This window comes from Caretta caretta, chromosome 8 (assembly GCF_965140235.1).
Source record: "Caretta caretta isolate rCarCar2 chromosome 8, rCarCar1.hap1, whole genome shotgun sequence".
Classification (NCBI taxonomy): Eukaryota; Metazoa; Chordata; order Testudines; family Cheloniidae; genus Caretta; species Caretta caretta.
The window spans coordinates 13,179,586-13,206,889 of NC_134213.1; the positions used below are offsets into that span (position 1 = coordinate 13,179,586).

The window sequence follows — 27,304 nt, forward strand, 5'->3', positions numbered from 1 at the left end:
TAGCAGGCCAATGCTCAAACCACTCCAAGATCTGATTTTTTTTTATTTTCTGTTCAGATAGCTTTCTCCTCTTTTTCAGGCCCTGTTGTCTCCTGACTTGATTGTTGCAGCCTCAGCATAGTGGGTCTCCCTACACACACATTGCCTGAATCCATACAAAACGCAGCTTCTAACTTTATCTTCCACGTCTGATCCAGCACAACCTTTCTGTCAAGTGTAGTGCTGACTACCACGCTGCGTACACTTAAGCATGTGAAAAGCTTTATTTCAATGAGTAACCCCTCCGACTTCAGGGACTACTGATTGGAGTGAAGTTACATATGTCTGTGTTTGCTGGATCGGGGCCTTAGATTGTAAAGTCCTTGGGGCAGGGAGCATATTTTCCTCTACATTGGGTACGATGCTGTATTCAATAAGTGAATGTGTTTCCCTTTCTGGTTCTACCCCCAGCACCAGGATACCATGGCTAGGCAGCAGACAGGGCAAGCGGCTGTGTCTTCAGTAAAAAACAGAAGCCGAAACAAACCCGCACCCTGTTGCCACTAGACCTACAGAGGACACCATCACCCGGGTTTTATTAGGTCGACGGTTGACCTTAATTTTTCCCCTTGAACGTGACAAGAGCAGGGGGGTGCTGGAACAATTTGAATAGTGTGTGTGTGTGTGGGGGGGGGGGGGGCCCTGAGAGCCATTGAACCAAACTGTAGAACCCTGTATAGGATGGAAACCCGCTTCAAGGCAGGGGGTGAGGCAGCACCCCCACTTCCAGCACCTGTGGACAAGGGCTAGCATGCCCTCGAGGACGCCCAGAAGCTGGAGGTGGAGGAGCCTTCTGGGAACAATCCTGCCCGCCCGCTGCCCGCCCTAGGACTCTGCCCAGCACCGGCTCTTGAAACACGGGGAGCTGAGGAGCCTCCCGACCGTTGTCAAGCCCGGCCAGGCCTCCGCACCCAGCTCCGGGGCGAGCCCGCCCAGCCCAGCGCGCAGTCACGTCTGCCGGCCGCCAGGGAGCGCCTGAGCGGCTCTCGCGGGCTCCGGCCAGGCAAGGGCCGCCCCTTTCCCGCCCGCTGTCACTCAGCCCCGCCGCCGCCGCCGCAGAGCCCGGCGAGCAAGGTAAGCGCGTGGGCCGGCGGCGGAGCCGCTCCGCAGCCGCCTCCCGTCCCGCGGCGGGGCTGCAGAGGTAACCGGGCGGAGGCGGGCGAGCGAGGCGGCGGCCGCCTTTGCCGCCCGCAGGGGCAGGCAGGCAGGGTGGACGGGGCAGGGCCGCGTGGTGCCGTGCGAAAGCCCGGTGCGCGGTGCCATCGGTCGCGCAGTCGGCAGCGGAAAGCCAGGCCCTTGCCTGGGAGGAGGTGGGGAGGGGCTCCCGGGAGGGGAGCCCGGCCCGCGCACCAGCTGCCCTGGCTCCCGAAGGACTCAGCCGGTCGCCCCCCAGTCACCGTCGGGGCTGGTGCAGACACGCGGCACTCAGCCTGGGGAGCTGGCACCGGTTTTAGGCGGCGCCCTCGGTTTGCCAGCCGGGAGCCTGCCCGCCGGCTCAGAGGCGGAGAGGGAGGGGTTTGCAGGAGGGTGTCGGCAGCTTCCTTCCCCACCCCGTAACCCCCGGCAGGAGGTGACCTTCTCTCTGGGGAAGGCACGCTCAGCGCTGTGGTTTACCTCGATGCATTATCATTGTGCAGGCCCCACCAAGAAAATGTAAGTCGGCTTCCTGGGGAATAACTAGGCTTGAGCTGGTTACATCTCAGTGCAGGGCTGAGCTAGCTGATGCAATATATACATTGTTTTCACAGCCAGGATGATAGGGCTATAAATATAGTGCCTACAAATCCTAACTTCTCCATTAGCAAGATTTTATTGTTCATTATCTATACTGCGTTTATAACTGTTCTTGATTGGATTTTGGCTCTAAAACATCCAGTATTTTCCTCTTCCCCCCCCCCCTTCCATGCACTCTGAATGACCTTAATGCCCTTTTCATGCCTATTTTTTGAGGCTTGACGGTGATAAAAAATACCGCTTGCTGTTTATCCATCAGGCTGTTAAAACTGCAGGATCCTGAAATGTGAACTGCTTCAGTTGGTCTCAGGAATGATATGAGGAAATTCCATAGCAGCTAAGATTTGCATGTTTTAAAATGTATGTGGAGGCAAAATAAAAATATTTTTTCTAACAGTTTAAATATACAACTATATATAACCTTTTTCTGAAACCAATGTCTAGATGATAACCTTTGATATCAGATGGCTTTTGATCCTTTAAGCCATGATTTGCAATATGGTTAATATAAATGTGAGCAATAACGTGACAGAGTGTTGGTTATACTAGGATACTTCCATGCAGTGGACAAAATTCTGTCATTAACGCTCTGTGCAGTCACTTTAATTTAGATTGAGTTGTAAGTTACTAGGTGCTAATCAATCTGAGAGTTGTCTTGAAGGTAATTGTCCTTCAACCGTTGAAGGGTGTTCATGTTTCTGAATGGCCTCGCTTCCTGAGGTGTGTGTTTCCTTTTCCAGATAAAGCAAAGGCCACTGGCTATGTCTCCACCTATATGGCTGTCTTGTATGATAGCATGACTCAGCACAGAGTCTTTGATGGCCAGTAATTTGCCTTATTTTAACCAGCTCATTATCTTCCTTATTCTTGTGGAAAGTGTGAATAAATGAAGGGGCTTAGTGGAGTTCCAGAAGTTAGGAAAATTCAGCATGAGATATTTAAAAGAACACACAAAAACTCCAACCCCCCAAATACTTGTAATTTAAAAAAAAATTATTTATATTTTAACTGTATTTTAATACTGGGGCAATGGGCTAGTTTGAGAATGCTAGGGACTGAATTCCTTTATCCTCAGAAAAGGCTCAGCCTTGTGCAGCAGCCATGAGTTTCCCCACCCTGTCGTGTCACAGCTGTGACCTGGAGGAACTATTTCTGGTGGCGTGAAGTAGCTCTGTCTCCATGTACTTTCTGTCTTTGGCCATTAGTTAAAATAAAATTGGAGTAGAACGGATCCATGCTGTTGAGTTAGGCTATTTCTAAAGAGCAGGGATAGTGATACCTACAAAAACTGTTCTGATTCTGTGTTGCATTCCAGATTGCCTTGTGAGGATCAGAAATGAAAATTTTGTTATTCCCTGGTGTGAGTAGTGTCAGAATCTCTTTGAAAACTCTTTTTAGAATACAACACCTGCTCCAACTTTACACAAAAAGTCATTTATTTGGTCTATCATTTTCTGTACTCCTTTTTCTTCCATCCAGCCTCAACTTTTGTCTGATTGAACAGTTGAGTCTGAATTGGGTATGGCAACATGAGTGATGTCCCCAAGTCAGTATTGTGACTTCCCTGCAGGATGGTGTCAGCTGAATCTAAGCAGCGAGATTGCAAAGCCCAAACATACATATTTTGAGAACATGGCAGATGAAAAACATAAAGGAGAAAATCGATTTAAGATTAAATATAGTAAATGCTTTTCTACAGTGTGAAAGGAACGAGCAAACAAAAATACCCTGAAGGATCAGATATTACCCTCAATTTTAACTAGTCAGGCCCATTGATTTGAGGCAGCACGGATGTAATAGAGGATATAAGAAGACCCAGAATGTTTAGGGAGTGCTCTGTCCCTTCTTCAGTGCTTTACCCATGCCTACTGTGCCCTCTGTACCTGGTTAGTTTGCACTGCATTGGTGATATAGTTGTGGTAACTCAGACTTTACTGGCCAGCTAATTAACTGTCCTAATTCTGTTCCCATCCTTGTGCTGCCAGTGATCACATAATTGCTCACTGCTTCCTAAACATGTATTTGCATGAACAGTTGCTAATGTGCGGGATTTTATTTGTAAAGAATAGGATCCTTGGGACTTGTTCGGCTTTCACAGCTTTTTTAACTTTATTTGCCACAGAGGGGAGAGCAGAACTGTATCCTCTGTTTTTTATTTAATTAGTATCTTAAACTTTATAAATAATAATAAAAACTGTCTTAATTAAAGTTGTATTACACCCATGTAACTCAGATCAGAATCACCTCTTTCTTTAATTCCCTAAACACAAACATCATTGAACTGTTCTTGTAAATGTGTGCTAAAGGTTTTTTTAAAATGCTCATTGCTTGATTAATCAAAGGAGACGCTAGAGTATGTTAAATACATCAGTATTTAAGAACTAAATAAATTACTTATTTGGATGATAATGTAACTAGTTTGAGAGGGTTTAAAATGCATAATATTTGCTAAATAAACTAAGAATAGGGCCCTTATGCTGCACACAGTTCCACGAACTCAATGTGGGACTAAGGTTCAAGTCCCTGCTCTGTCAGAAACGTCCTGTGTGATCTTGGGAACGTCATCTAAATTCTGTGCCTCTGTTCCCTATCTGTTAAATGTATCTCCCTATCTCACAAGAGTATTGCAGGGATATTGCTCAGATACTACGGAAATGGGTGCCATATAAGTACCTTAGCTAGTTTGACTCTGCAAGGGCTTAGTGGTCCTCCTGTGTGGAACAGCTTGCAGGCTTTGGACTTATATTTGAGTCATTATGGTATATTGATTTCAGTGAAATTACAAGTTGGGGCAAAATTTGGACTTTGGTTCCCCATTGATCCATAGTTCAGAGTATTCATAAATATGTGCATTTAGGCCCAGGTCCTGCAAAGACTAACATGTGTTTCACATTTGACTTCACTAGGATGACTTGTGTTTAAAGTTAAGCATGTGCATAAATCTTTGCCCTGATCCAAAGCTGATTGCAATTGTGACTTGAATGGGCTTTGTATTAGGCTCTTAAATTTCTTTTAAAACACGGCCTGGGCAGGCTTAGTTATTTTTTTCAACTGCGAGTAGTTTTTTGAGACCCTGAAGTCTGGTTTGTTTTTGTAATTCTGTAAGACAAACCCACCATCCCTCATGCTTTTTGAAAATTATTAGTAATTTGTAAATTATCTCATGGCCAAAGAATCCAGAACATTGTTTCAAGTTGTAACTTTCTAGCAACTATTTTGAAAATGAATCAAATTTCTTAGGTTTGTGGACTGTAAGGGACGAGGTCCTTGATTTGCTTTCCTTCTTATGCAGAGAGATTGACATACTATCACAAATTATGAGACAAATGACAATGTGGTTTGTACAGATAGTTCAGTGAAATCTATCGTTGGCTTATATCATGGCACAAAGTCTGCCTTTAAGATGCTGTAAAAATGTGGAAATGGTAATTGGAAATCCTTTGAAATTCAATAGGGATCACAATTTCCAAGAATTGTTGCATATGTTCAAATTTATAAGTGAAAATTAGCCTGAACTGAGGTCTAAATCAAGACATCCTTACTCATAGACTCCCACTAATTTTGGTCCTGCATGGGTTTTTTTCCTTCTTATTTTTAAATTTGTGGTATATTTTCCACCATAGAAATATTAGTAAAACTGAAGGAAAAGCCAATAGTCTGTGCAGGGAAAGTTCCAGTATCATAGCAGAGGCATGTTGGCTGGTGGCTAGAGTCCTGGACTGGGATCAGGAGATCTGGGTTCTGTTCCCAGCACTGCCACTGGCCTGCTGGGTGTTCTTTGGTAAATCGCTTTGCCTCTGTGCCTCAGTTTCCACATCAGTAGATCTCAATGTAATAGCTAGGTAGTATCCTCATTATTAATTATATCGTTTCAGCCTTACTGTGGGAAGGGAGGCTGCTAGCAAACGCGTATTTAAATTACTGGGTAAAAAAAAACCCACTTTGTATGACACTCAGGTAAATAAATGGTTGTTTGCATGTAGTTGGGTAACTGCTGACACAGGACCCCAAAATTGTGCTATACAATGAAAACTTGCCAACCTCACAATATTTGGAAACGTTTAGAGCTAGATTTAGCCCAGGTGGAACTTTGACTTCAGTGGAATTTTCTTAACTAGGGTTGAATTTGGCCCCTGTTCTCTACAATAAGTAGAAGCTGCTGCACACTCTAAAGCAGTGGTGGGCAACCTGTAGCCCGTGGGCCACATGTGGCCCATCAGGGTAACCCGCTGGCAGGCCGCCAGACAGTTTGTTTACATTTGCATGACCGCCCGCAGCTCCCAGTGGCTGTGGTTTGCTGTTACCGGCCAATGGGAACTGCAGGAAGCAGCGCAGGCCGCAGGGATGTGCTGGCTACCGCTTCCCACAGCTCCCATTGGCCAGGAAGGGCAAACCCGCGGCCACTGGGAGCTGCGGCTGGCCATGCAAATGTAAACTCGCGGTCTGGTGGCCTGCCAGCGGGTTACCATGACGGGCCACAGGTTGTCCCCCACTGCTCGAAAGGAAGCTTCCCATTTTTTTCTCTTTTGACAATTCTGAATTCAGTGCTCAGGTTACTAGCTCTGCTGTGAGCCAGGCAGTCTGTTCAGAGTTTCCCCATGTAGCTATCAGTGCCTCAGTGACTCCCAGTATTTCCTACCGTTTAAGTCTTGGCCTCCTATGAGCAGGGATTGAGTCACTTAGTAGTTTTATGATCTATACACACAGCAGGATGGGGATAAGACCAGCACATTCAGTTTCACTTGTGACATAGTCTGAGTTCACCTCCTGGTATTCCAGAGGTGAAAGACGAGGGCATGTGCTTGGTATGTCCTTCGTCCCTGGCCCTTTATTCCGGTTAAGCATGCTGCAGTCTTGTACGATGCGATGGATTTGTTTTTCTCCTGTAATACAGTAGGCCTCTGTTGACAAGCTAATCTGAACAGAAATAATTATCTTTTCTTTGTCACTGACAACAACAAGGTTAACTACCACCTTATACACAGAATGTTTTTTCACCAATTTTAGACACCTCTTTCTGTGTTACTTAAATGATTTGCCTTACAAATAGATTTACAGTGGACATGGATTTAGCATTACAATATTATTTCTTAATTATAGTGATTGCATAAGAGGAGACTAGGCATCTGTCACTGCCCTAGAACCACAGGCAACTGCTGCATTGGAGCAGCATGTCACAGCTGATTCATCAGACAAGCATGGCTGACTCTCCCTGCTGATAGCTTCTTGGGGATAATATCTTAGAACTGAATCCTGGGGCCTGCCTCCGTTCTGATACTTTGTGTAAGAGTAACTGCGTTACCGTTAGTGGACTTGCACAAGGTATAAGTGAGAGCAGAATTTGGCACTCTGGAATTTTATACAGGAGAATTATTACAACTATATAACTCAAACAATAATATTAGCACACAGTCTTGGTGAAAACAAGTTAGTGTAACCTTTTGATTTTAAGAAAACCAACTGAACCAGTGTGCTCATAAGTGTGTATTGGAAATGCGTATGGATACTAAAATGCTCCTTGTACTGAGAGCAATTAGGACTTCTGTCCAATGACAGCAGATGAGTTGCCCTTCACAGCAATCCTTACCTGCTTTTCAAATGTGGGGATTTTTAATACTGTGATTTGCTGCTGCTAGGTTTTTTGGATTCTAGTGAGATTTGGCTGCTGTTACTGGAAAGTGGCATTGTCTAAACTGTAAGTGGTCCTGAGTCTGAATCATCTCAATATGTCCAGGATTCTGGATTTGCTGGGCCTACCTTGACTCTGTTTTCTGTGAAGTGAGCTGTGCACTGAGAGCCACAGTTGTGCTATGTTTTTAAATTTGGTGACATGTTGCGGTCTGCGGAGCAGAGGAATTTTTTTAAAGTAGAAGCATCAACGGATTTGTAGGCTGTTTGTTTATTTTTATTTTTTTGCAGAATCACATCTGATCAACTTTTAAAAATGGTTTTCACTGTTGGGAGTGGAATTAAATCCCGGCTTTCATGCTGGGGGAAAAAAAAAGCGCAAAATTCAGCCCTAATGTTGTAAGCAGCTTCAAATCTTTTGGAATATGGCCTGAACTTTTTATTAACCATTTAGCTGCTTGATGTCAGCCTATCATTTCTCAGATACTTTGTGATGCACCCGACTAATAAAAGGTTTTCTGATGTGTGTTTATTGTAGCTGTGTTGGTCCCAGGATATTAAAGAGATATGGTGGGTGAGGTAATATCTTTGATTGGACCAACTTCTGTTAAACAGGGTTTAAAAGAGAACTGGATAAATTCATGGAGGTTAAGTCCATTAATGGCTATTAGCCAGGATGGGTAAGGAATGGTGTCCCTAGCCTCTGTTTGTCAGAGGGTGGAGCTGGATGGCAGGAGAGAGATCACTAGATCATTACCTGTTAGGTTCACTCCCTCTGGGGCACCTGGCATTAGCCACTGTCGGTAGACAGGATAGTGGGCTGGATGGACCTTTGGTCTGACGCAGTATGGCCGTTCTTATGTTGGTGAGAGAGGTGGAAAGCTTGTCTCTCTCACCAACAGAAGTTGGTCCAATAAAAGCTATTACCTTACCCACTTTGTGTCTCTAAGGGTCTTTTGATGTATCCAGATACAATGTACTCTGGGTAACTGAATCTGGATCTTAATATGTCTGTTATGCACCCTTCTATACTACTTTATGTGCATTCTGAGAAGACAGTTCAATTTGATTTCGCTACCCCGGCTGTTTTGTACATGCTAGGATAGGGATTCTTCACTTATGTAACAGCAGGATCCTATTTTGGCAGGCAACAACTTGTTGAAGTGAATGCTTGAGGGTTTAAGTGGCTGTTTAAAAGTGCCTGCTAGGTATTAATGGGTGGCGAAGCTCATGTGGAAACAAATTACATCCAAGTCTGAAGCAAAAAAAAAAAAGTAAAAGCAGCACCCTCTTGTGTGCGTGGGATTGGTGTCTTTTTGTTTCGTTATGGCTTTAGGTCTTATATTAAGGCATCGTTTTGAGTCAGGATTGGTTATTCCTGGCAGAAAATTCCCTCTTATCACATTTGCACTCTCCTTTACTGGAATTATGTCATTAAAGTCACAAAACCAAGAAGGATCTTAGGAATATGAAATCCTACTGCAATGTCTGGTATTGATAGGCAGGGAGAAACCATCAATTTTGTGGTTTTTTAAATTGTAATGTGTGGGGAATAGTGAACTTCTGTATGAGGGAAGAAGGTCTGTAAAACTTCAGGTCTGCTGACTTCGACTGTCCCCTTCAAAAAAACGAAACAAAACACGTCAGGCTCACAGCTTCATGTCTTGGTGATTTTTTGTTTTTTTTAAAAGGGGGGGGCAGTTTTCTTTCCCCCTGGCATGGCATATCCTACAAACCTCTGTGGGTGTGGGGAGCAAGGGGAAATGTGATGAATCCTTTCTTCTTGCTGGTAAGTATTAAACCAGCAGGGGCAAGTTCTGCTGAGTGCATACAACCTGAAGAGCTGTTTGAAAATCTGGGCCAAAGCCTATGGTTCTCAGGGTATCTGTGCCAAACAAAGCTTCTCATACAGTCACCTCTCCCAGGCTCCATTTTCCCTCATCTCCTGGCAAGGCCTCAGAGTTTGCATGGTGCTCTGATTTTGTATCTAGTTGGTATGGAGGGGTAGCCAATGGCTGCCTGTTTGGGTGTGTTGTACGTAGCCACTCTACTCCCTATGCAATCCCCTCAATTCCAGTTTTGCACAGTGAATTCAGTTTTTCTTCCCACTGGGCAACAGAAGGGAAACGAGGGTTCAATGTCTAAGGAGGTTTAAAAATCTGATCCAGGAGCAGCAGTGATAACCAAGTAAAAGAAAGTTTAGGGTAAAGAATAGCCATTCATAGATTTTTTTTTTTGCTGGCATGAATTGTATCCTGTTGGACTATGTAACAGAGGAGCTTATCTTACTCTGTGCTTGGAATCAGATCCTCTGAGTTGGAGGGATTTTGGTGCAACTGACTATAGAGGTTAGCCCACGTTAGGAATGTTCTGAATTAAACCTGGGTTGCTCACAGTCCCGATTGATTGTGATACTCACCTTGATTAATGGCAAGTAGCGAACATAAAGAGAAACTTCAATGAGAACAAAAACCAGGAAGTAGATCATGCAGTTCTTGTAAAAGCAACAGCTTTTAATTGTCTTCAAAGGCACAGAAAGTTTCTTCACATTTTACTATCCTTTTTGTATTTGTTTTGCAGACTGTTTCTGATTCAACATGGCATATATGCCTCAGTGACTAATACTGGCCAATAAAGAAAATATCAGTATCGTTGCCGATACTTTATCCAGCTCTATAGCTAATTGAGAGCTGATGGTTGGAAAAAGGAGAGTGGCTGTACTGTAGGAGTTTTGCTTAAATTATCTGCTAGAATCTAAATATTGTAATCTCTGTTGTTGTTTTTGCAGAAAATGGCTGTTCCACCTGCTTATGCTGATCTAGGAAAGTCTGCCAGAGATGTTTTCACCAAGGGCTATGGTAAATAATACCAGGAGGAACACAGTTTTTAGCACTGAATAACCAACTCCTGAAGCTGTCTTCCTAAGATTTTTACTCTCTTCCCTACTAGAAATTTCAGTACATTCTATTAGAACTCATTACCTGGTTTCTGCTACTGTGGTCTCTATAGGTTATTAATGAAGAATCAGTAATCCCAGGAACTGGTCAACCAATAGACCTGTTGCAAAACCTAATAACTAGCTGAAACCAGTGGCAACCAATTGAAAAATCTCATCTGGAATTTCCACCCAGTCTTAATCAGACTTGTTTTGAGCTGGTGACAGCTTGACTGCTAATTTGAGTGCCTTCTGTGATGAAGACATTTTAAAGTATTTTGCAGATAATATTTGGGTTCAGGCTGAGCTTTCTGGCTGAGTTTGAGTATTGGAGGAACTGCATCCCACAAGCTGAGATTTAGAGTGATGTCCGTCCTGGCTGGTAAAGACCAATAAGGGAGCTTCTTGTTACTCATGTTGAACATTACCTTACTCTATGCATGGTATCTCTGAAGTCAATAGGGTTATTTGTGGAGCAAGGTACTCCTCAGTAGTAGTAGAGGTATTCCAATCTAGCATTGTGTAAGTAGCACCACTGAAATCACTAGGACTAGTGTAGGAAGATGCTACCTAATATGAATATAAATGGCAAAATCTGTCCTGGCAAACAAGTAATAGGAGCAGCTGCCGACTCTTATATAAATCCTAATTTTCTTAGATGGTTCAAAGGAGATGTAGCTGGGAGCTGTAAGAGATAAAACAGAAATGCTGTTTTTGTATCTTGCTGTTTCAAGCTAATGTAAAATTCTTGTTTTTTTGCCATCTTTTAGGATTTGGATTAATAAAACTTGATTTGAAAACAAAATCTGAAAATGGACTGGTGAGTTTGGAAAGAGAGAACATTAGTATCTATCAACTATATGTTTATTATGTCCCCATTTCTAAAAGTGGAAAAATATGAATTTCACACCTTTTACACTCTGGATTATATTATAATGTGACTATACTATGATTTGCAGTTATCTTTCTGTAATGAGGTATGTATGACATAGTAGTTATGCATCACTTGTATAAAATACTAGTTATACCTTGCATTTTATGAGAGCAGTTAAATTACAAAACGACTTAATTTTTTCCTACTTGCTAAAATTTCAAGGTTATCATTTCCACTCTGATTGCCATTTTAAAAAATTCCTCCCTTTTCGTGGGTGCAATTTTGGTGAATAGACTTGTAGTATGGCATAATATTTGCTAGAGAACATTGTACTATACAACGCACTGTCCTTCTGTAAGAGAATTCTGGAGAAAGGGCTCCAGAGGAGATCTTGGCAATTACAAGCCAGCGAACCTCGTTTCAACGCCAGGCAAATTGGTAGAAACTATAGAGAAGAACAGAATTGTTCAGACCCACAGAGAAACATGATTTGTTGGGGAAGAATCAGCATGGCTTTTGTAAAGGGCAATCATGCCTCACGAATCTATTAAAATTCTTTGAGGGAGTCAGTAAGCACATGGATAAGGGTGATCCAGTGGATAATAGTGTCTTGGATTTTCAGAAAGCCTTTGACAAGGTCCCTTAACAAAGGCTCCGAAGGGAACTAAGTAGCCATGGGGTAGGAGGGAATGGTAAGGTTTGCAAATGATACAAAATTATTCAAGATAGTTAAGTTCAAAGCAGAATGCACGGAGTTACATAGGATTTCTCACAAAACTGTGACTGGGCAACAAAATGGTAGATGCTATTCAGCGTTGAAAAGTGCAAACTCTACAGTACATCCTCGCTATAATGAACATGTCAGGATCCACACCATTTGTTCATTATAGCCAGAGGTTCATTATAGACAGTAAAAGAGTCCCGCCACCCATGGGCGGCGGGTAAAATAGGCCGGGGAGGCTCTGCCTCCCCTGGCACTGCCGCAGCCACTGGACCCCCTGTTGCAGGTTTGGCGGGGGAAGTTTTTGCTTTATTATGCCCCAGGCAGGTTCTGGGGAAGCTGAGGAAGTGGTATGTGCTATTCAGCTTCCCCGGGTTTATCAGTAATCTCCCTGGACTCCAGAGAGACTACTGAGGCACCCAGGAAGCTGAGTAGCAAATACCGCCTCCTCAGCTGCCCTGGAACCTGCGTGGGGCATATCAAAAGCTTCTTTGCGAGAGTGAGAGCTTTTTCCCACAGCGGCTTGGGGTCTGGGGAGGAGAGGTGCAGCTGTGCCTGGCCCCAGGGCTCCTCTGAGCAGGTGGGGTGTGTGTGGTGGGGCGGGGGAGGTTTACCTCCTGGCAGGTGGGGTGGGGGCTTGGGACTTCAGTTGGCCTGGGGCTCCTCTGGTCTGGAAGGTCTCAGGGCTCCGGCCAAGGGGGGGGGGGCTTGGGGCCCTGGCTGAGGTGAGGGGGACACTTGGGCCTCTGGCCAGCCCAGGGCTGGGGTGATCAGGACTCCTCCAGGTGGGGGGCAGTAGGACATGGAGGGGTCTCAGGTCTACGGCTATGGGGGTGTGTGCACAGTGGGAGGAAGGGGCAGAGCCGGGGACTAGCGTCCCTGAAGGGGGGGCTCCACCCACCAACTAGGCTGCCACCCACAGGAGGGGGAAGGGGGCAGCTGACAACTCCTAATGGGCTGGGATTTCATATTCCTGAGGTTTGTTATTATGGAGGGTGTTATGTCAAGGGTGTACTGTAATGCACATTGGAAAAAATAATTCCAGCGGTACATATGCAATGATGGGTTCTAAATTAGCTGTTATCACCCAAGAAAGATCTTGGAGTCATTGTGGATATTCTCTGAAAACTTCAGCTCAATATGCTATAAGGGTCAAAAAGGCTAACAGTATGGAGGGGACTATTATGAAAGGGATGGAAAGTAAGACAGAAAATACTATAATGCCACTATATAAATCCATTTTATGCTCATACATTGAATACTGTGTCCAGTTCTGGTCACGCCATCTTACAGAGGATATAGTGGAACTGGAAAAGGTTCAGAAAAGGGCAACAAAGATGATTGAGGGTATAGAATGGCTTCCATGTGAGGAAACAATTAGGGCTGTTCAGCTTAGAAAAGAGACAACTAAGGGGGGGGACATGATAGAGGTCTATACAATCATGAATGGTGTGGTGAAAGTGAACAGAGAAGTGTTGTTTACCTTTTCGCACAATACAAAAAACCAAGAGTTGCCTGATTAAATTAATCAGCAGCAGGTTTAATACAAATAAGAGCGAGTACTTTTTTAGACAACGCACAACTAATCTGTGGAATTCATTGCCATGGGATGTTGTGATGTCCAAAAGTATAACTGGATACATTAAAGAACTGGATAAGTTCATGGAGTCCATCCACTGCTATTAGCCAAGATGGCCAGGGATGCAACCCCATACTCAGGGTGACTCTAAACCTCTGACTACCACAAGCTAGATCTGGAAGACAGATGGACCACTCTATAATTGCCCTGCTCTGTGTGTTCCCCTTGAAGTTCTGGTGTGGACCACTGTTGCAGACAGGATTCTGGGCAAGATTGGACCATGGTCTGACCCAGCATGGCAGCTCTTCTGTTCTTATGTAAACTGTATTGTGATGTGTAATCTGTAGAGAGTATGAGTGTGTCCGATGGACTTCAATAAAAACGGGAGCCAGAAGACAGAGTAATAGTCCCTCCTAAACCCTCTGGAATTTTATTCACCTTTCTTTCTCACACACCCCAGGATCTCCTACATGTCCCCAGCACTAGTTGAAATTTCCATGGCCTTTTTTGATGAATCTGATGATTTGCCACTTCATCTCTCCCCCCGCCTCCCCGCAAAAGAATAACATTTTGTGAAAATGTTCATGAATTCCCCCTGCCCCCAAGATTAGAGTAGTTCTGTTCCCACCCCTCCAGTTTCATCACAAACTCCATCCCTCCTAGTACCCCTGCTAAGGGATGTCCCAGGGAGTACCCCTTTTCCCAGTCTCTCCTTAAAAGAATGCAGAGTTTTCCCTATTACTTAAGGGTCCCTAGGAGTGCTCTGTGTTCCTACTGTCTGTGCTTTTTTTAGGTCAGGCTCCCTGCCCAGATGATGATGAGGGGATTGTCTTTCCCTCTCTACCCAGCTGAATAGGATGAATAGAAAACTGCATGAACTCCAGCTTGCAAAGGCTGCTGATTCGACTTTTTTTTTCCCCCCCCCTGCAGACTTTGAGTTGGTTTTCAATAAAGTGTTCAGGATTGAGCCACTGCTCTCTGGGAACCTATGTCTGAATACCATTTCGCAGCATTGTCCGTCACTTGTTTTAAAATAAAGTGTACATGCAGTTGGCTGCTGCTGTGACTTGCAACATCTCTTCTTCACTGTGTCAGAACTTCTGAAATGTGATTTCCCCCCCAAAAATGTCTGAAGAATTGATGCATTTTTCTCTTTGTAGCTTATGCTACAAAATAAGCATTAATTGTTATTTGATTGCTTGCTTGAGCTGATTGAAATACCTGATGAAAGATGTAGTTGAAGACTTGAGAGAGAAATTATTTTATTTCACAGGCTTTATCTTGCATAGTAACACTTGAAATAGTGTCTTATTTTGTGTTATGTCAGCAGAGAAAATTATTCACACACCCATCACCAGTGCATTCCTTAAATGTGAAGCATTCTTATTTTGCAGTTTTGTCAGAGCAAGCGTATGCTTATATTAACGACAAGGAAACAAATATAGAAAAAGCATTTGGGAAAGCATTGTGATGCTGAGTACTCCCCCAAATTACTGTAATCAGTACATTCTGCATTTTTATTTATTTATTTTGCTTTACTTTAGGAATTTACAAGCTCAGGGTCAGCAAACTCAGAGACAAGCAAAGTTACTGGCAGTTTGGAAACAAAATACAAATGGGGGGAATATGGCTTGACGTTCACGGAGAAGTGGAACACCGACAACACACTAGGCACAGAGATTACTCTTGAAGATCAGGTAACTCTTAGCTCACAAGCCACAGTTTACCAATTCACTTATCACAGTCTCCTTTTTAATTATAAATGCAACTGGTGAATTTCTTTTCTGTTCAGCTTGCACATGGACTGAAGCTGACCTTTGACTCCTCGTTCTCTCCTAACACTGGGTAAGAAGTGAGTAAGTTTGCATGGGTGAACAAAAAGGGATATTTTGCTTGTTTTTATTTCCTGAATATTGGCTTATTCTTTTACTCCCTCCAAACTGAAGTATAAGAACAGATAGCAGGTATGCCCTGAACAATCAAATCACGTCACATCTTATTAAATCTTGGAATTGAAAATTCTTTTTTTGACATTTATAAGAAGCAAAGGACTAAGTACAATAATTTGAAAATTATAGTCCAAACTGGTGTCAGATGAAACACTTTTTTGTTTTGGTCATTGTGACTTAATGCAGTTCATATCATAAGATGTACACTTGGCTACCATCTGAACAGGAAAAACCCTAAACAAATCAGTTGAAGTACTCAGATTAATGAGCACTGCAAGCCTTTTGGCTGCCTGCTCCAATAACTCAGTTCAGTAATTGGGTTCTTCTTTCAAGCTGGATGTAAAGCCTAAATTCTTGCAGGCTGTAACATGGTTTGGGATTGGATGAATGTTTTGGTTGGTGTGATTGGACAGTGACATTTTATATGGGCCAGGAGGATAAGGCAGCTGTTGGTTGATTTCCCTCCCTCACACAAACAAATGTTGTGATGATTGAGAATATCATGCAGATTTGCCTCTGAAAGTGGTACATGGCACTGCAAGCGACTAAGGCATTTCACCCCAAGTTGCAGACCTCATGTTCTACCTTTCAAATTGCTTGCTATCCCATGTGCAGATAGTATATTCAGTTTTAGTTTTATAGCATAATAAGTAGGGCTGTCGATTAATCACAGTTAACTCACGCGATTAACTCAAAAAATTAATCGTGATTAAAAAATGATTTGCAATTAATCGCACTGTTAATAGAATATCAATTGAAATTGTATTTTTTGGATTTTTTCCTACATTTTCAAATATGTTGATTTCAATTACAACACAGAATACAAAGTGTATAGTGCTCACTTTATATTTTTATTACAAATATTTGCACTGTAAAAATGATAAACAAAGAAATAGTATTTTTCAATTCACCTCATACAAGTACGGTAGTACAATCTCCTTATAATGAAAGTGAAACTTACAAATGTAGATTGTTGTTACATAACTAACTGTTTTTTGGGTTTTTTTTAAGTACAATGTAAAACTTCAGAGCCTACAAGTCCACTCAGTCCTACTTCTCGTTCAGCCAGTCGCTAAGACAAACAAGTTTGTGTACATTTACGGGACATAATGCTGCCCACTTCTTATTTACAATGTCACTGGAAAGTGAGAACAGTCGTTCGCGTGGCACTTTTGTAGCCAACATTGCAAGGTATTTAAGTGCCAGATATGCTAAACATTTGTATGCCCTTTCATGCTTCGGCCACCATTCCAGGGGACATGGTTCTATGCTGCTGACGCTTGTTAGAAAAATGCATTAATTAAATTTGTGACTGAACTCCTTGTGGAAGAATTATATGTCCTCTGCTCTGTTTTACCCACATTCTGCCATATATTTCATGTTATAGCAATCTCGGATGATGACCCAGCATATGTTGTTCATTTTAAGAACACTTTCACTGCAGATTTAACAAAACGCAAAGAAGGTACCAATGTGAGGTTTCTAAAGATAGACCGCACTCGACCCAAGGTTTAAGAATCTGAAGTGCCTTCCAAAATCTGAGCGGTGGAGCATGTTTTCAGAAGTCTTAAAAGAGCAACACTCCGACATGGAAACTACAGAGCTGAACCACCAAAAAAGAAAATCAACTGCTGGTGGCATCTGATTCAGATGATGAAAATGAATATCCATTGGTCCGCACTGCTTGGGATTGCTATCAAGCAGAACTCATCATCGGCATGGACGCATGTCCTCTGGAAGGGTGGCTGAAGCATGAAGGGACATATGAATTTTTAACACATCTAGCACATAAATATCTTGCGACGCCGGCTATGATAGTGCCATGCGAACACCTGTTGTCACTTTCAGGTGATGTGAACAAGACTTAGGACTGAGTGGATTTGTAGGAGCTACAGTTTTATACTGTTTTGTTTTTGAGTGCAGTTATATTTTTGTAATAATTCTACATTTGTGAGTTCAACTTTCATGTTAAAAAGATTGCACTACAGTACTTGTATTAGGTGAATTGAAAAACACTATTTCCTTTGTTTTTTACTGTGCAAATATTTGTCATAAAAATAATATAAAATGAGCACTGTATACTTTGTATTCTGAAATCCATATATTTGAAAATATAGAAAACATCCAAAAACATATAAATAAATGGTATTCTATTATTCTTTAACAGTGCGATTCATTGCGATTAATTTTTTTAATCACTTGACAGCCCTAATAATAACCTGAAGTTTTGTTGAAAATGAATTATTACATCATCGGATTTTAAAAATAATCATGTATGAATGGGAAATTGTAGCTCAGCAGTTATCTCACAACAGTTCCCCAGACATTATACCAGCTGCCTTATAATTGAAATGGGGATTCCTCTGTGGAGAGCCATTAAAAATTATCTGAATAAACTGGGCCAGAATCAGGTGTGACTCCACTGGTTCAGTAGAATTACACAAGACATGAGTTTGACACATCTTTTACTTTCCCTTCCTTCCTGGATGAACCTATTAACCACGAATGGGAATTTCAGACACGCTCAGTGTTGGCCTGTCTTTGTTCCCATTGCAGTCGTGAGTTTTACTACTGAGTTCAGTGGAAGCAGAGGTAGGCCAATGCTGAGTGCTACTGACAGTCTTTGACTTCCACCTCCTACACTTCTGCAGAAGAGAGGACCTCAGAAGAGAACATCAGCTGAGCAATGCAAAGTTTAAGAAGTCCTGAGAGTAGAAGGAAGGGTGCAGTCTCTATAAAAGTGTGATACAGGCAAGTTTGAAGCCATTAAAGTGAAAGACTTTTTTTTCTTTCTCCCCAGCTGAAGTAGAACATTACTTTGACATTTCAATTAGATTGAGCCATATGTTTGGAATGACTCTGGGAAGTGACCAAGTAAAGTGGCAGAAGAAACTTTTTGATACAATTTCCCCCAAATTTAAGTTTGTTGATGGAATGAACTTGTAAGTTCAAGGGAATGAAACGATCTTAAAAATGACAGTCAAAAATTCTGGAGTGTGAGTCCACCAGATAATGAGAATCTGCTCCCTTAATGTAAACAAACCCAAGAAGGTGTAAGAGAGAGATGCATTGGACAAGACTGTAGCAAGGAGCAAGTGACTCCAGGCAGCAGGTCTGTCTGTAGGTGTAACTCTATGTTGAAAGATACAAGAACAGTATAGGGGGGCTCAGCATGCTCCTTTTGGCTTTCTATTCTAATGTTCTAGGTCCTGGTACTAGTCTTTAAAACCCTTAACAGATTAAGACCTAACTCTCTGAGAGAATGCCTCTCCCTCTGTGACCCACTGAGTTAAGAGAGCACAAGATAAAACTTTCCAGGGGCAGTGTTGGTCTTGAGCCTATTTTCAGATCACGATGCAAGACCCACCCTGTTTGCGCAAGCCTCCCTCAGTAATGGGTGTGGTAGCATGACACAGCATAATTTCTTTTAAATGCAAAGAAAGAAATGCTAAGTAAGAGTGACGGATAAGAGGGGCTTTGTGGATTTAAGATTATGCATTCTTGAGTTTGCATTTGGTGCCTAATGCATTTAGCACATCTGCACTAGAAATGCAGATTGATGCATAGCTGCCACAAGACCCAAATTCCTCCAACGTCTTCAGAGTTTTACTTAATCCATTGAAAAACTAGACTTATTTGCTACACAGATGGCACTGTGGGGTGAAGGCCTCTGTGGTGTGAAGGCCCCCCAAAGCAGCAGTAAGCTGAAAGGTTAATAGTCACTGTGAAAGAAGGGTGGTATAGTAGAGCATCTGTTTCCATAGACTGGCTCAAAAATTTCTACTACTCAGAACTACCCTAGTTTATGGAAAAGGAGATATTTCTGTGAGTAATGTTGGGGCAAGACTGGAAAATACTTTTTCAGTTGCCAGCAGCTCCTTATTGCAATGCTCTGCTGACCTCTCCTGAGAGATTACTAATGGAACAGCTACACTTTTCCCCCCTCCACCAATTTTCATGTTTAATGGAAATGTTCAAATTAAAAATGTTTGCAATAGCTCAGGGTGGCTGTACAATAATGGGAATAGCTATGAGGTGGGAGGGGGCAGGGAGTTTGATTACTTGAACTTCTGAAAATTTGTGATTCTTTATATCTTGCATTATTTTTGTAGACTAAAATGCTATTGATGTAAGTATCTGATAATCAAGGCAGAGAGATACGTAGCAGCTACCAAGGCCATTAGCCACAAGTGATCATTAGTCATTAGAAGTGTCCTTCTCTTACTGTTATATGGATTGTGGATAATTCATTGTTGCTAATAGAAATTGAACAGGATGGCAAGTAGGGCATTTTGCTTATTTTTAGTGGGTAAGAGCTTAATTAAGTAGGTATAGAGTATTTCAAGAGAATGAATGCCCTAAATTAATACTTATATACAGAAAGACTAGATGTGTGACAGGAAGACCTTCCACCTTGGGTTGCAAATCCATTATACTGAATGAAAGTGTTTGTATGAATTTGTTAGGCAACCAGCCGTCTGCATATGTCATTTGATTAACAAACTTTTTACTTCCTGTTTTTCTCAGAAGTTTTCCAGTCTTGGGTAGTCAGGCAATATCAATTAAACAGTTTTTTAACATTATATTCAAATAAAAATTGTCTAATGCAAAGTAATCTTCTTCCTCATCTATACCAAGTTACAAACAAATTAGGTACGATCATATATAAATCAGTCTTTAATTGCAAAGAATTAACATAGGATGAAAATCTTTTGATATTTAATAATCACATCCTAATATGACTGTAAGGGAACCACCAAACGCAGAGTTTAGTCAAGCTGTAATCTTGTAGAAATTGATCTTGGAAGGTGAACACACTGTTAAATGGGATTATAACTGCTGTTAATGCCATAGAGTTGAATAATATTTTTGGGAAGAGAAAGATGGGGAAAAGGTTACACTTTCTGCCTTAGGACCTGATTCAGGAAGATACTGAAGCACCTGTGTACCACTGAGCACATGAGTAGTCCAGTTGAAGGCTATCTTTCTGCATTGGGGGCGTAGTTAGTAAGATATGGTGGAGCTGTCTGTTATTATATGGTTAACAATGGATTTTTCTTGACACAGTTCCCACCTATTTAGAACCCAGAACAGGACTTCTGTTGATTTACAGCAGTCTGTTTACGAAACTTGACTAAGCAAGCTCTCTGTTTCATGTTTTCTCAGAAGTTTCCAGTTTAAGGCATTTAGGAGCTATCAGTGAAACAAGCTTTTAAAATTATATTTAAATAAAAACTGCTAAGTTGTCTTCTCTCTCACCTACACCAGTTTACAAAGCAATTAGGTAGATTCTAGAAACTCAGTCTTTAATTGCAAAAAAATTCAGTACATACTAGGTTTGTAAATGGGAGTTTCATGCTTTTTGCATTGCAACTTTCATGTACTGTAATTTAGTTTCAAGATCTGCATGTAAGGCTCAGTATTCCAAACTTTTTTTTTTCAATTTTATTGCTTCATGTGCATATAACTGCAAATAAATTATGTGTACAATGTGAAACAAATTTTAAAGCACAGATCTCTGGGTATGTGTACTTTGTCTTCTGGCATTGTTCTCTTTTGTTAAAAGTAACAATGGATTGATAAGTTTCAGAGTAGCAGCCGTGTTAGTCTGTATTCACAAAAAGAAAAGGAGTACTTGTGGCACCCTAGAGACTAACAAATTTATTTGAGCATAAGCTACAGCTCACGAAAGTTAATGCTCAAATAAATTTGTTAGGCTCTAGGGTGCCACAAGTCCTCCTTTTCTTTTAATGTACTGATAAAATCACTATGTATGAATGATTTTTGTCATAAAACTCTGTTGCCACCCCATATCTACCCTTTTTCTCCCCCCGTTCCTTCAGGAAAAAAAATGCTAAAATTAAGACGGGATATAAACGGGAACACATCAACCTTGGCTGTGACATGGATTTTGATATTGCTGGACCTTCAATACGTGGAGCCTTTGTGTTCGGCTATGAGGGTTGGTTGGCAGGTTACCAAATGACTTTTGAGACGACTAAATCCAGAGTAACCCAGAGCAACTTCGCTGTTGGTTATAAGACTGATGAATTCCAGCTTCACACTAATGTGTAAGTACCAGAAAATGAGCATTAATGTATATTGCTCCCTGGTTTAGTAATGAAGGGGAGAGGTTGTCAAAATTAATAAGAGGGAGAATGATGGAGTTGGCATGAACTCTTCACTTACTGAGAAGGCTCCATAGGAGCCTCCAGAAATTGGAGAGAGATCTGCTTAAAGACTTCAGATGCTGTTCTGCACTGGGCCTTTGTTTGCTGTATGTGGGTGAGGGCGTGGGAGACAGAGGAACCTTTAGCACTCATTCAGTTTTGGAGGGAATAAGAACAGATTGTGAGCAATTAATTGGCTTGGCATTCAACTGTATAACTTTTGTAACTGATTTTTATTGGAAAAATAAAAGAAGCAAACATATTCAATTACATACACTTCCTTCATGCACGAGAAAATAAAAAGCTACTTCTCCATTTATGCAAGGTAAATTGTAATAGAGACTAATGGCTTGGCCCAAGAGAGAGAAAACAAACAATGTACAAGAACAGAAACAGAAGGAAATGAAACACAAAAGTGAGGGTGTTTAATCAGACTTCATATAGCCTTAATCATGAAATGTTTCAGAATTGGAATTCCTAATAATCCATCTACACAAGCACGTGTCATTTCTGCACAAATGGAAAAAAGGGGGCAAAATTTAATTAAAATCTTCAGTTCTGTCCTCACCCTTTTCTGATAACAATCATTTTGTATGTAGCAGGGCTACTGCAAGCCATTTGCATTTGGAACTTGAACAACTGTTCTGCCTTCTAGGAGCTGCTTATTCAAACCCGGCTTCTCTTCAGTTTTCCCATGGTTCTGAAAGTATGATTCAGGAAGCTTAAATTGCCTTAAAGAACAGTTGAATCCACATAGTCCAGAAAGGAATGACCGGCAAATCGCAAATGCATGAGCAGAGAACTCGGATCCTAAGTGTACGCATTGGTCCCTACAGATTATCAGAAGTTATGAGCTATCCCATCAAACAAACACTTACAATGGCTTTCAACTACAGTAGTCTATACTAGTCCAAAACATTGTGTTTGGGGCCATTACTATAAAATACAGATTTTTTTTTTTTTTTTTAAATGAAGGCAACAGCTGGAAGACCTTTCTAAACTATACCTTAGACTCCACTGCCCTTTCATAGCCCCCTGGAAATGTATTTCTTAGTTAGCAATTATTCACCAGAGGATATTTATTTTTGCATTTGGTATTATCAATCTATAATACACAAAAAAGACTAAATGTAATATTTACAAGGCAAAAATGTTAACTCCTGGTACTAGTGGGTTAATAGGTCCTCTGACATGATTTCAGGTCTGAAGAAGACTTGGACGCCATGGTAGGCTGATGGCACTTTGTTTTATGTAGGGGGTTTTAAAATTGCATTTTTAAAGAAATTTAAACAAAAATCCACGTCGGAATAAAACCAAGGGCCTGATGTGTAATCCACAACATCCAGGAAATTGATTTATACCTAGAACTCCATTCCTAGCGTGCCATATTCTGTGTGGATATTTCAGTATTTTCAAAATCGTGATATAAAATAACATACACATATATATTAATTATGGTATCTAAGTATTAGGTAGGGCAAGATAGAGTTTCCACCTTAAATACAACTTTCCTAGCTTTTGTGAGTACAGGTCCAGACAGAGCTGTGTAGGAAGCTTGCACAAAGTCTGCTTGTTGATCCAATTCTAATCAGTTCATAAACTCCTATGTGCTACCTGTTCTGGGCAATATATTTGCACTCTCTTTCAGCAGATTGAGCTATGCTGAAAATGCAAAAGCCAGACACAGTTTTTACCATGAGCTGTGGGTCAGTAACAATGGTTTGCTCTTTTAAAAAAACCCACTCTTGCCGAGAGGGTTCATAAATTTAAATGAAATTTGGAGCATTTTTACCTCTCATGTAGCCTGCTTAAGCCAGGCTAGTATTAACTGAAAGTTCTTACCATCTGGTAGGTGAACGAAGTGGAAATAAGTTTTTAATACAAAAGTGTCTACAGGATAAAACTGCTATTACTGCAAATGGCACTAATTTGCATTCGCAGAAGGGAGGGCAAGGATGCATGGACCTGGAAACTGAACTGTCATTTTACCCTTAGAGATGGTACTTCCATGTCTATGCAAAGACGTGTTGATGAAGCAGCAGGAGGAAATTACACTGCCAGTGTTACACGTGTTCTGTGGATAAACAGGAGGTTCAGTCTGCAGGACTGTCATTGTAGCCCCTTCCATGAGCACTAAAAGAGGTGTTTGTGTTAGGGAAACAGATTTCTTAGATGTATAGATAAAAGCAAGCCTGATGGACCCACTTTGCTGCAAAGATTTCAACCACTGAGGAGGGGAAACTGGAAACCATCACAGTTATGAGCCCATTTCTGTTTTTCTCCTGGCTTCTCTTTAGGTAATGGATGGGTTTATTGAAATATAATAAGCAATTCATGAAATTCAGCGTTTAAAAAACAAAACAGTAATGCATGACTTCTCAAAATCAATCTGGTCCATTGTTTTCATTCTATATAGTTGCTACACAGCTCTTAAATGAAGCTTGTACTTACCTGGATCCTGATGAAGAACCTAAAGTTTCCTGTGCAATTTAAAATTAATCTGCTCATTACAGGAATGATGGCACAGAATTTGGAGGCTCCATTTATCAGAAGGTGAATGATAAATTGGAAACTGCTGTCAATCTCGCTTGGACAGCTGGAAACAGCAACACTCGCTTTGGAATAGCAGCCAAATATCAGATTGACCCCGATGCATCTTTCTCTGTGAGTACTGTACATGTGGCGTTATAAGCAACGGAAAACAGGTTATTATAATGGAAATTGAGTAACCTCAACTATAAGTGTTGCTACATGCACTGTCTGTAATGATAGAAAGCTCCAAATGTCGTAATATTTGGAGTCAGATACATCTTTGATGTAATTCCATGGGATGAATTTGACACATTCTCTGTATTTTGCCTGCTATCCATCAGTCAGACATTTTGAGATCACGATTACCTGTACTTTCTGAAAAGTAGCAAAAAGTGCTGTCTTACCAGCAGACTGGCATATAAGAATTGACGTAAGTGAAGTGGAAGAGTATTCTCTGGTATTCATGACTCATTACAATAGTTATTAAGTTGGTTAACAAAACCATCTTTGTATATTGGAAGTATTTAGTGGAGTTGCATAGATGTAAGTAGTGGCAAAATTTGGTCCAAATTCTGTTCATGATTTGGAATCTGAAATAGTTCAAGCTTTTTTTAAAAAAAAAAGCTACTTACCTTTTAAACAGCAAAGACTTTGAAGAAATATACCGGATTATTAAAATGACAGTTTTTTTCCCCCCCAGGCTAAAGTGAACAACTCCAGTCTGATTGGTTTAGGATACACTCAGACTTTGAAGCCAGGTATGTGTGGACAGAAGGAATTCAGAATTTGAGAAAGATACATTTTAGTCTTTAAGTAACAGAGAATTTTCATGGAGAAAAGTGATTTGGTTTTATAACATTGTTGTCCTACTTGCCAACTCAAGAACTGACCCTTTTAGGCCTGGATTTTTTTCAAAAGTTCTTGACATTCAATGAGGAGCAGATTTGCCAGAGGCATGCAGCACCTCAAATGACTGGTTAGACACACAAACAGGCCTTTTGTACATGTAAAGACCTGATTTAGCAAGTGCATTCATAGTCACTGGAAGCTCTCCTATTGTAAGCCTCTCTTCTGATTCAAAGCATGACACGCTTGAGTTCCACTGGCCCAGAGAGGAAAACTTCAGTGCTGCTGATCACAGCATTACTGAAGCACAATGATGCTGCTGTCAGAATGCCAGATTGATACAGATTTTTATAACTCTTTTTTGCATTTTGCACTATTCATACATAGATCTAAACGTGCTTTAGGAAGTTGTGTAGACGTAATAGGCTTGATTCTGTCATTCACACTCACATTAAGTAATACCTTACTCTGCCATTAGTCCAACTGAAATCAATAGAATGACTTGGAGTAAACTACCACCCAGATGAGTAAACCTAGCAGAATTTAGCCCTATGTTGTTCATTATTATTTCTTTTGATAGAAATGCATCCGCTGCTTTAGGCATTTTACAAGTTATTTTAAAAGAAAAATCCTTACACGAAGAGTCACCCCCATACAACCAAATTAAAATACCATAACTAGCCAATAATTCAAAGAAGCAAAATATACACACACCATATCTTATCTTATGAAACACTGTATCTCTATTTCAGGATTTACCTTCTCTCTCTCTTTGTTCTCTTACGCAGGTATCAAACTGACACTGTCAGCTTTGTTGGATGGCAAGAATGTCAATGCGGGTGGACACAAACTTGGTCTAGGATTGGAATTTGAAGCATAAAAGGATTGTACAATCACTAATCTGAAAATACTTTACAGTATAGCTACCTTCAGAATTTAGTGAACCTTTCAATGTTTTATGTCTGGGATGCAAGTATTGTTATGTATCAGTCATGTTAAACCTGGTTAAAGACAGCTAAGCTTTAAAGTGTTGGTCTTTGAGAAGAAAACATTAATCAAAATCCTAATTCTAGGCTTGTTGCCCATCACAGCTGCTAATTACAACTTTACAAGGGATACAATGATGGTACTGATTACCTGTTCCAGAGTGGTGGCTATATAAGGACAGAAAACTGATATAGAAACTGTGACTGAGAATTGCAGTCCATCGTGAACTCTTAATTCATGAAGCATAGTTTTTGGATATTAATTTATCAGAGTTTCAGTCCATGATGGAGTGTGCAAAACTGTCAGGAAAAAAAGATATTTTTAGACAGATATTTCATTAACTGTTTGTCTTATTTAGTTATCTGATATCTACAGCTGTCTTCAGAGTGCTTTAGATTGTTCACCTTGTATAATTTTGGTATGGAGAAGGTTTGATGTGACTCAGTCAATAATACTTGTTTTGTGTTGTGGTTCCTTTCCCTTGCACTAAGTATGGAAAAGCTTGTAAGACAGAGCCATAAGCAGGGAAGAGTCTTTGAAACTGTCCTCACATAGTGGCATCACTCTGAATTTAAAATGGTCTTTTGTTTTATTACCACTTTTTTTTTAGCAATTTAATGGGTACATTTTTAGAGTCTTCCAATTTGTGTGGAACTAGACCCCCAAAATGCTGTACTTGACACTACTTAAAATGAAAAACAAAAAACCCAACTTGAATAAAATATTGAAACTTCACCTTCTACTTTGTCTTTATATTAATTCCTCTTGGTTTGTACAAAACGGTCTTGAATCATCTTACTTTATTGCTGTTATTTTTTTCTAACTTGTATCCTTGTACGTGATGAATAAATTGTTTGGGAGACTTAAAAATTTAGAGTAACTCATTCAGAAAAGAATTGTAATTCAACCTTTTCCATAAGACAGCAAATATTTAAGAATTCAGCACATTTCTTCTGGTTCTCCATTTACAAAGCTAGCAAAGATCAGATACAAACTCAAAAATCAATATACAGCTTTTCCCAGTAATTGAAAATGCAATAATCAGACTCTCCCATACTTCTGAAAATGTCATGATCAGCTTCTCAATCTTCAAATACCAACTGGAACCTCTTTACTCTTAAAGGAAAAATTAAAGGAATTGTGCTGCCACCAAATAAACTCTTACTCCTTTTGTATATGATGCTAAGGATAGTCTTCCTGGAACTCTGACAAACAGTGGTCCAAGACAGTGGTTCTCAACTGGAGGTCTGCAGTCCCTGGGGGTCCATGAGCCCTTTCAGGGGGGCCACAGGGCTCCACGGCTGAAACCC

General features: G+C 40.9%; 1 protein-coding gene across 5 annotated transcripts; it reads left to right on the plus strand.

Moving 5' to 3' along the window:
- Positions 1 to 999: 999 nt before the first annotated feature.
- VDAC1 (voltage dependent anion channel 1) lies at positions 1,000 to 26,729 on the plus strand. 5 transcript variants are annotated; one of them, XM_048861851.2, is made up of 9 exons: positions 1,000 to 1,113; positions 10,190 to 10,259; positions 11,107 to 11,156; positions 15,055 to 15,207; positions 15,303 to 15,355; positions 21,303 to 21,530; positions 24,143 to 24,293; positions 24,862 to 24,919; positions 25,796 to 26,729. In XM_048861851.2, exons 2-9 carry the CDS (start codon positions 10,193 to 10,195, stop codon positions 25,885 to 25,887), a joined length of 852 nt encoding a protein of 283 aa, XP_048717808.1. In that variant the 5' UTR covers positions 1,000 to 1,113; positions 10,190 to 10,192; the 3' UTR covers positions 25,888 to 26,729. The 5 variants fall into 5 exon arrangements, with proteins under 5 accessions (XP_048717808.1, XP_048717811.1, XP_048717809.1 ...); XM_048861854.2 differs by lacking the exon at positions 1,000 to 1,113 and adding an exon at positions 1,122 to 1,180; XM_048861852.2 differs by lacking the exon at positions 1,000 to 1,113 and adding an exon at positions 1,558 to 1,692.
- Positions 26,730 to 27,304: the final 575 nt, after the last annotated feature.

Coding starts and splice junctions, on each gene's coding strand:
- VDAC1 (XM_048861851.2), top strand. CDS start 10,193: ATGGCTGTTCCACCTGCTTATGCTGATCTAGGAAAGTCTGCCAGAGAT. Junction 10,260..11,106: donor TGTTTTCACCAAGGGCTATG/GTAAATAATACC, acceptor GCCATCTTTTAG/GATTTGGATTAATAAAACTT. Junction 21,531..24,142: donor TTCCAGCTTCACACTAATGT/GTAAGTACCAGA, acceptor TGCTCATTACAG/GAATGATGGCACAGAATTTG.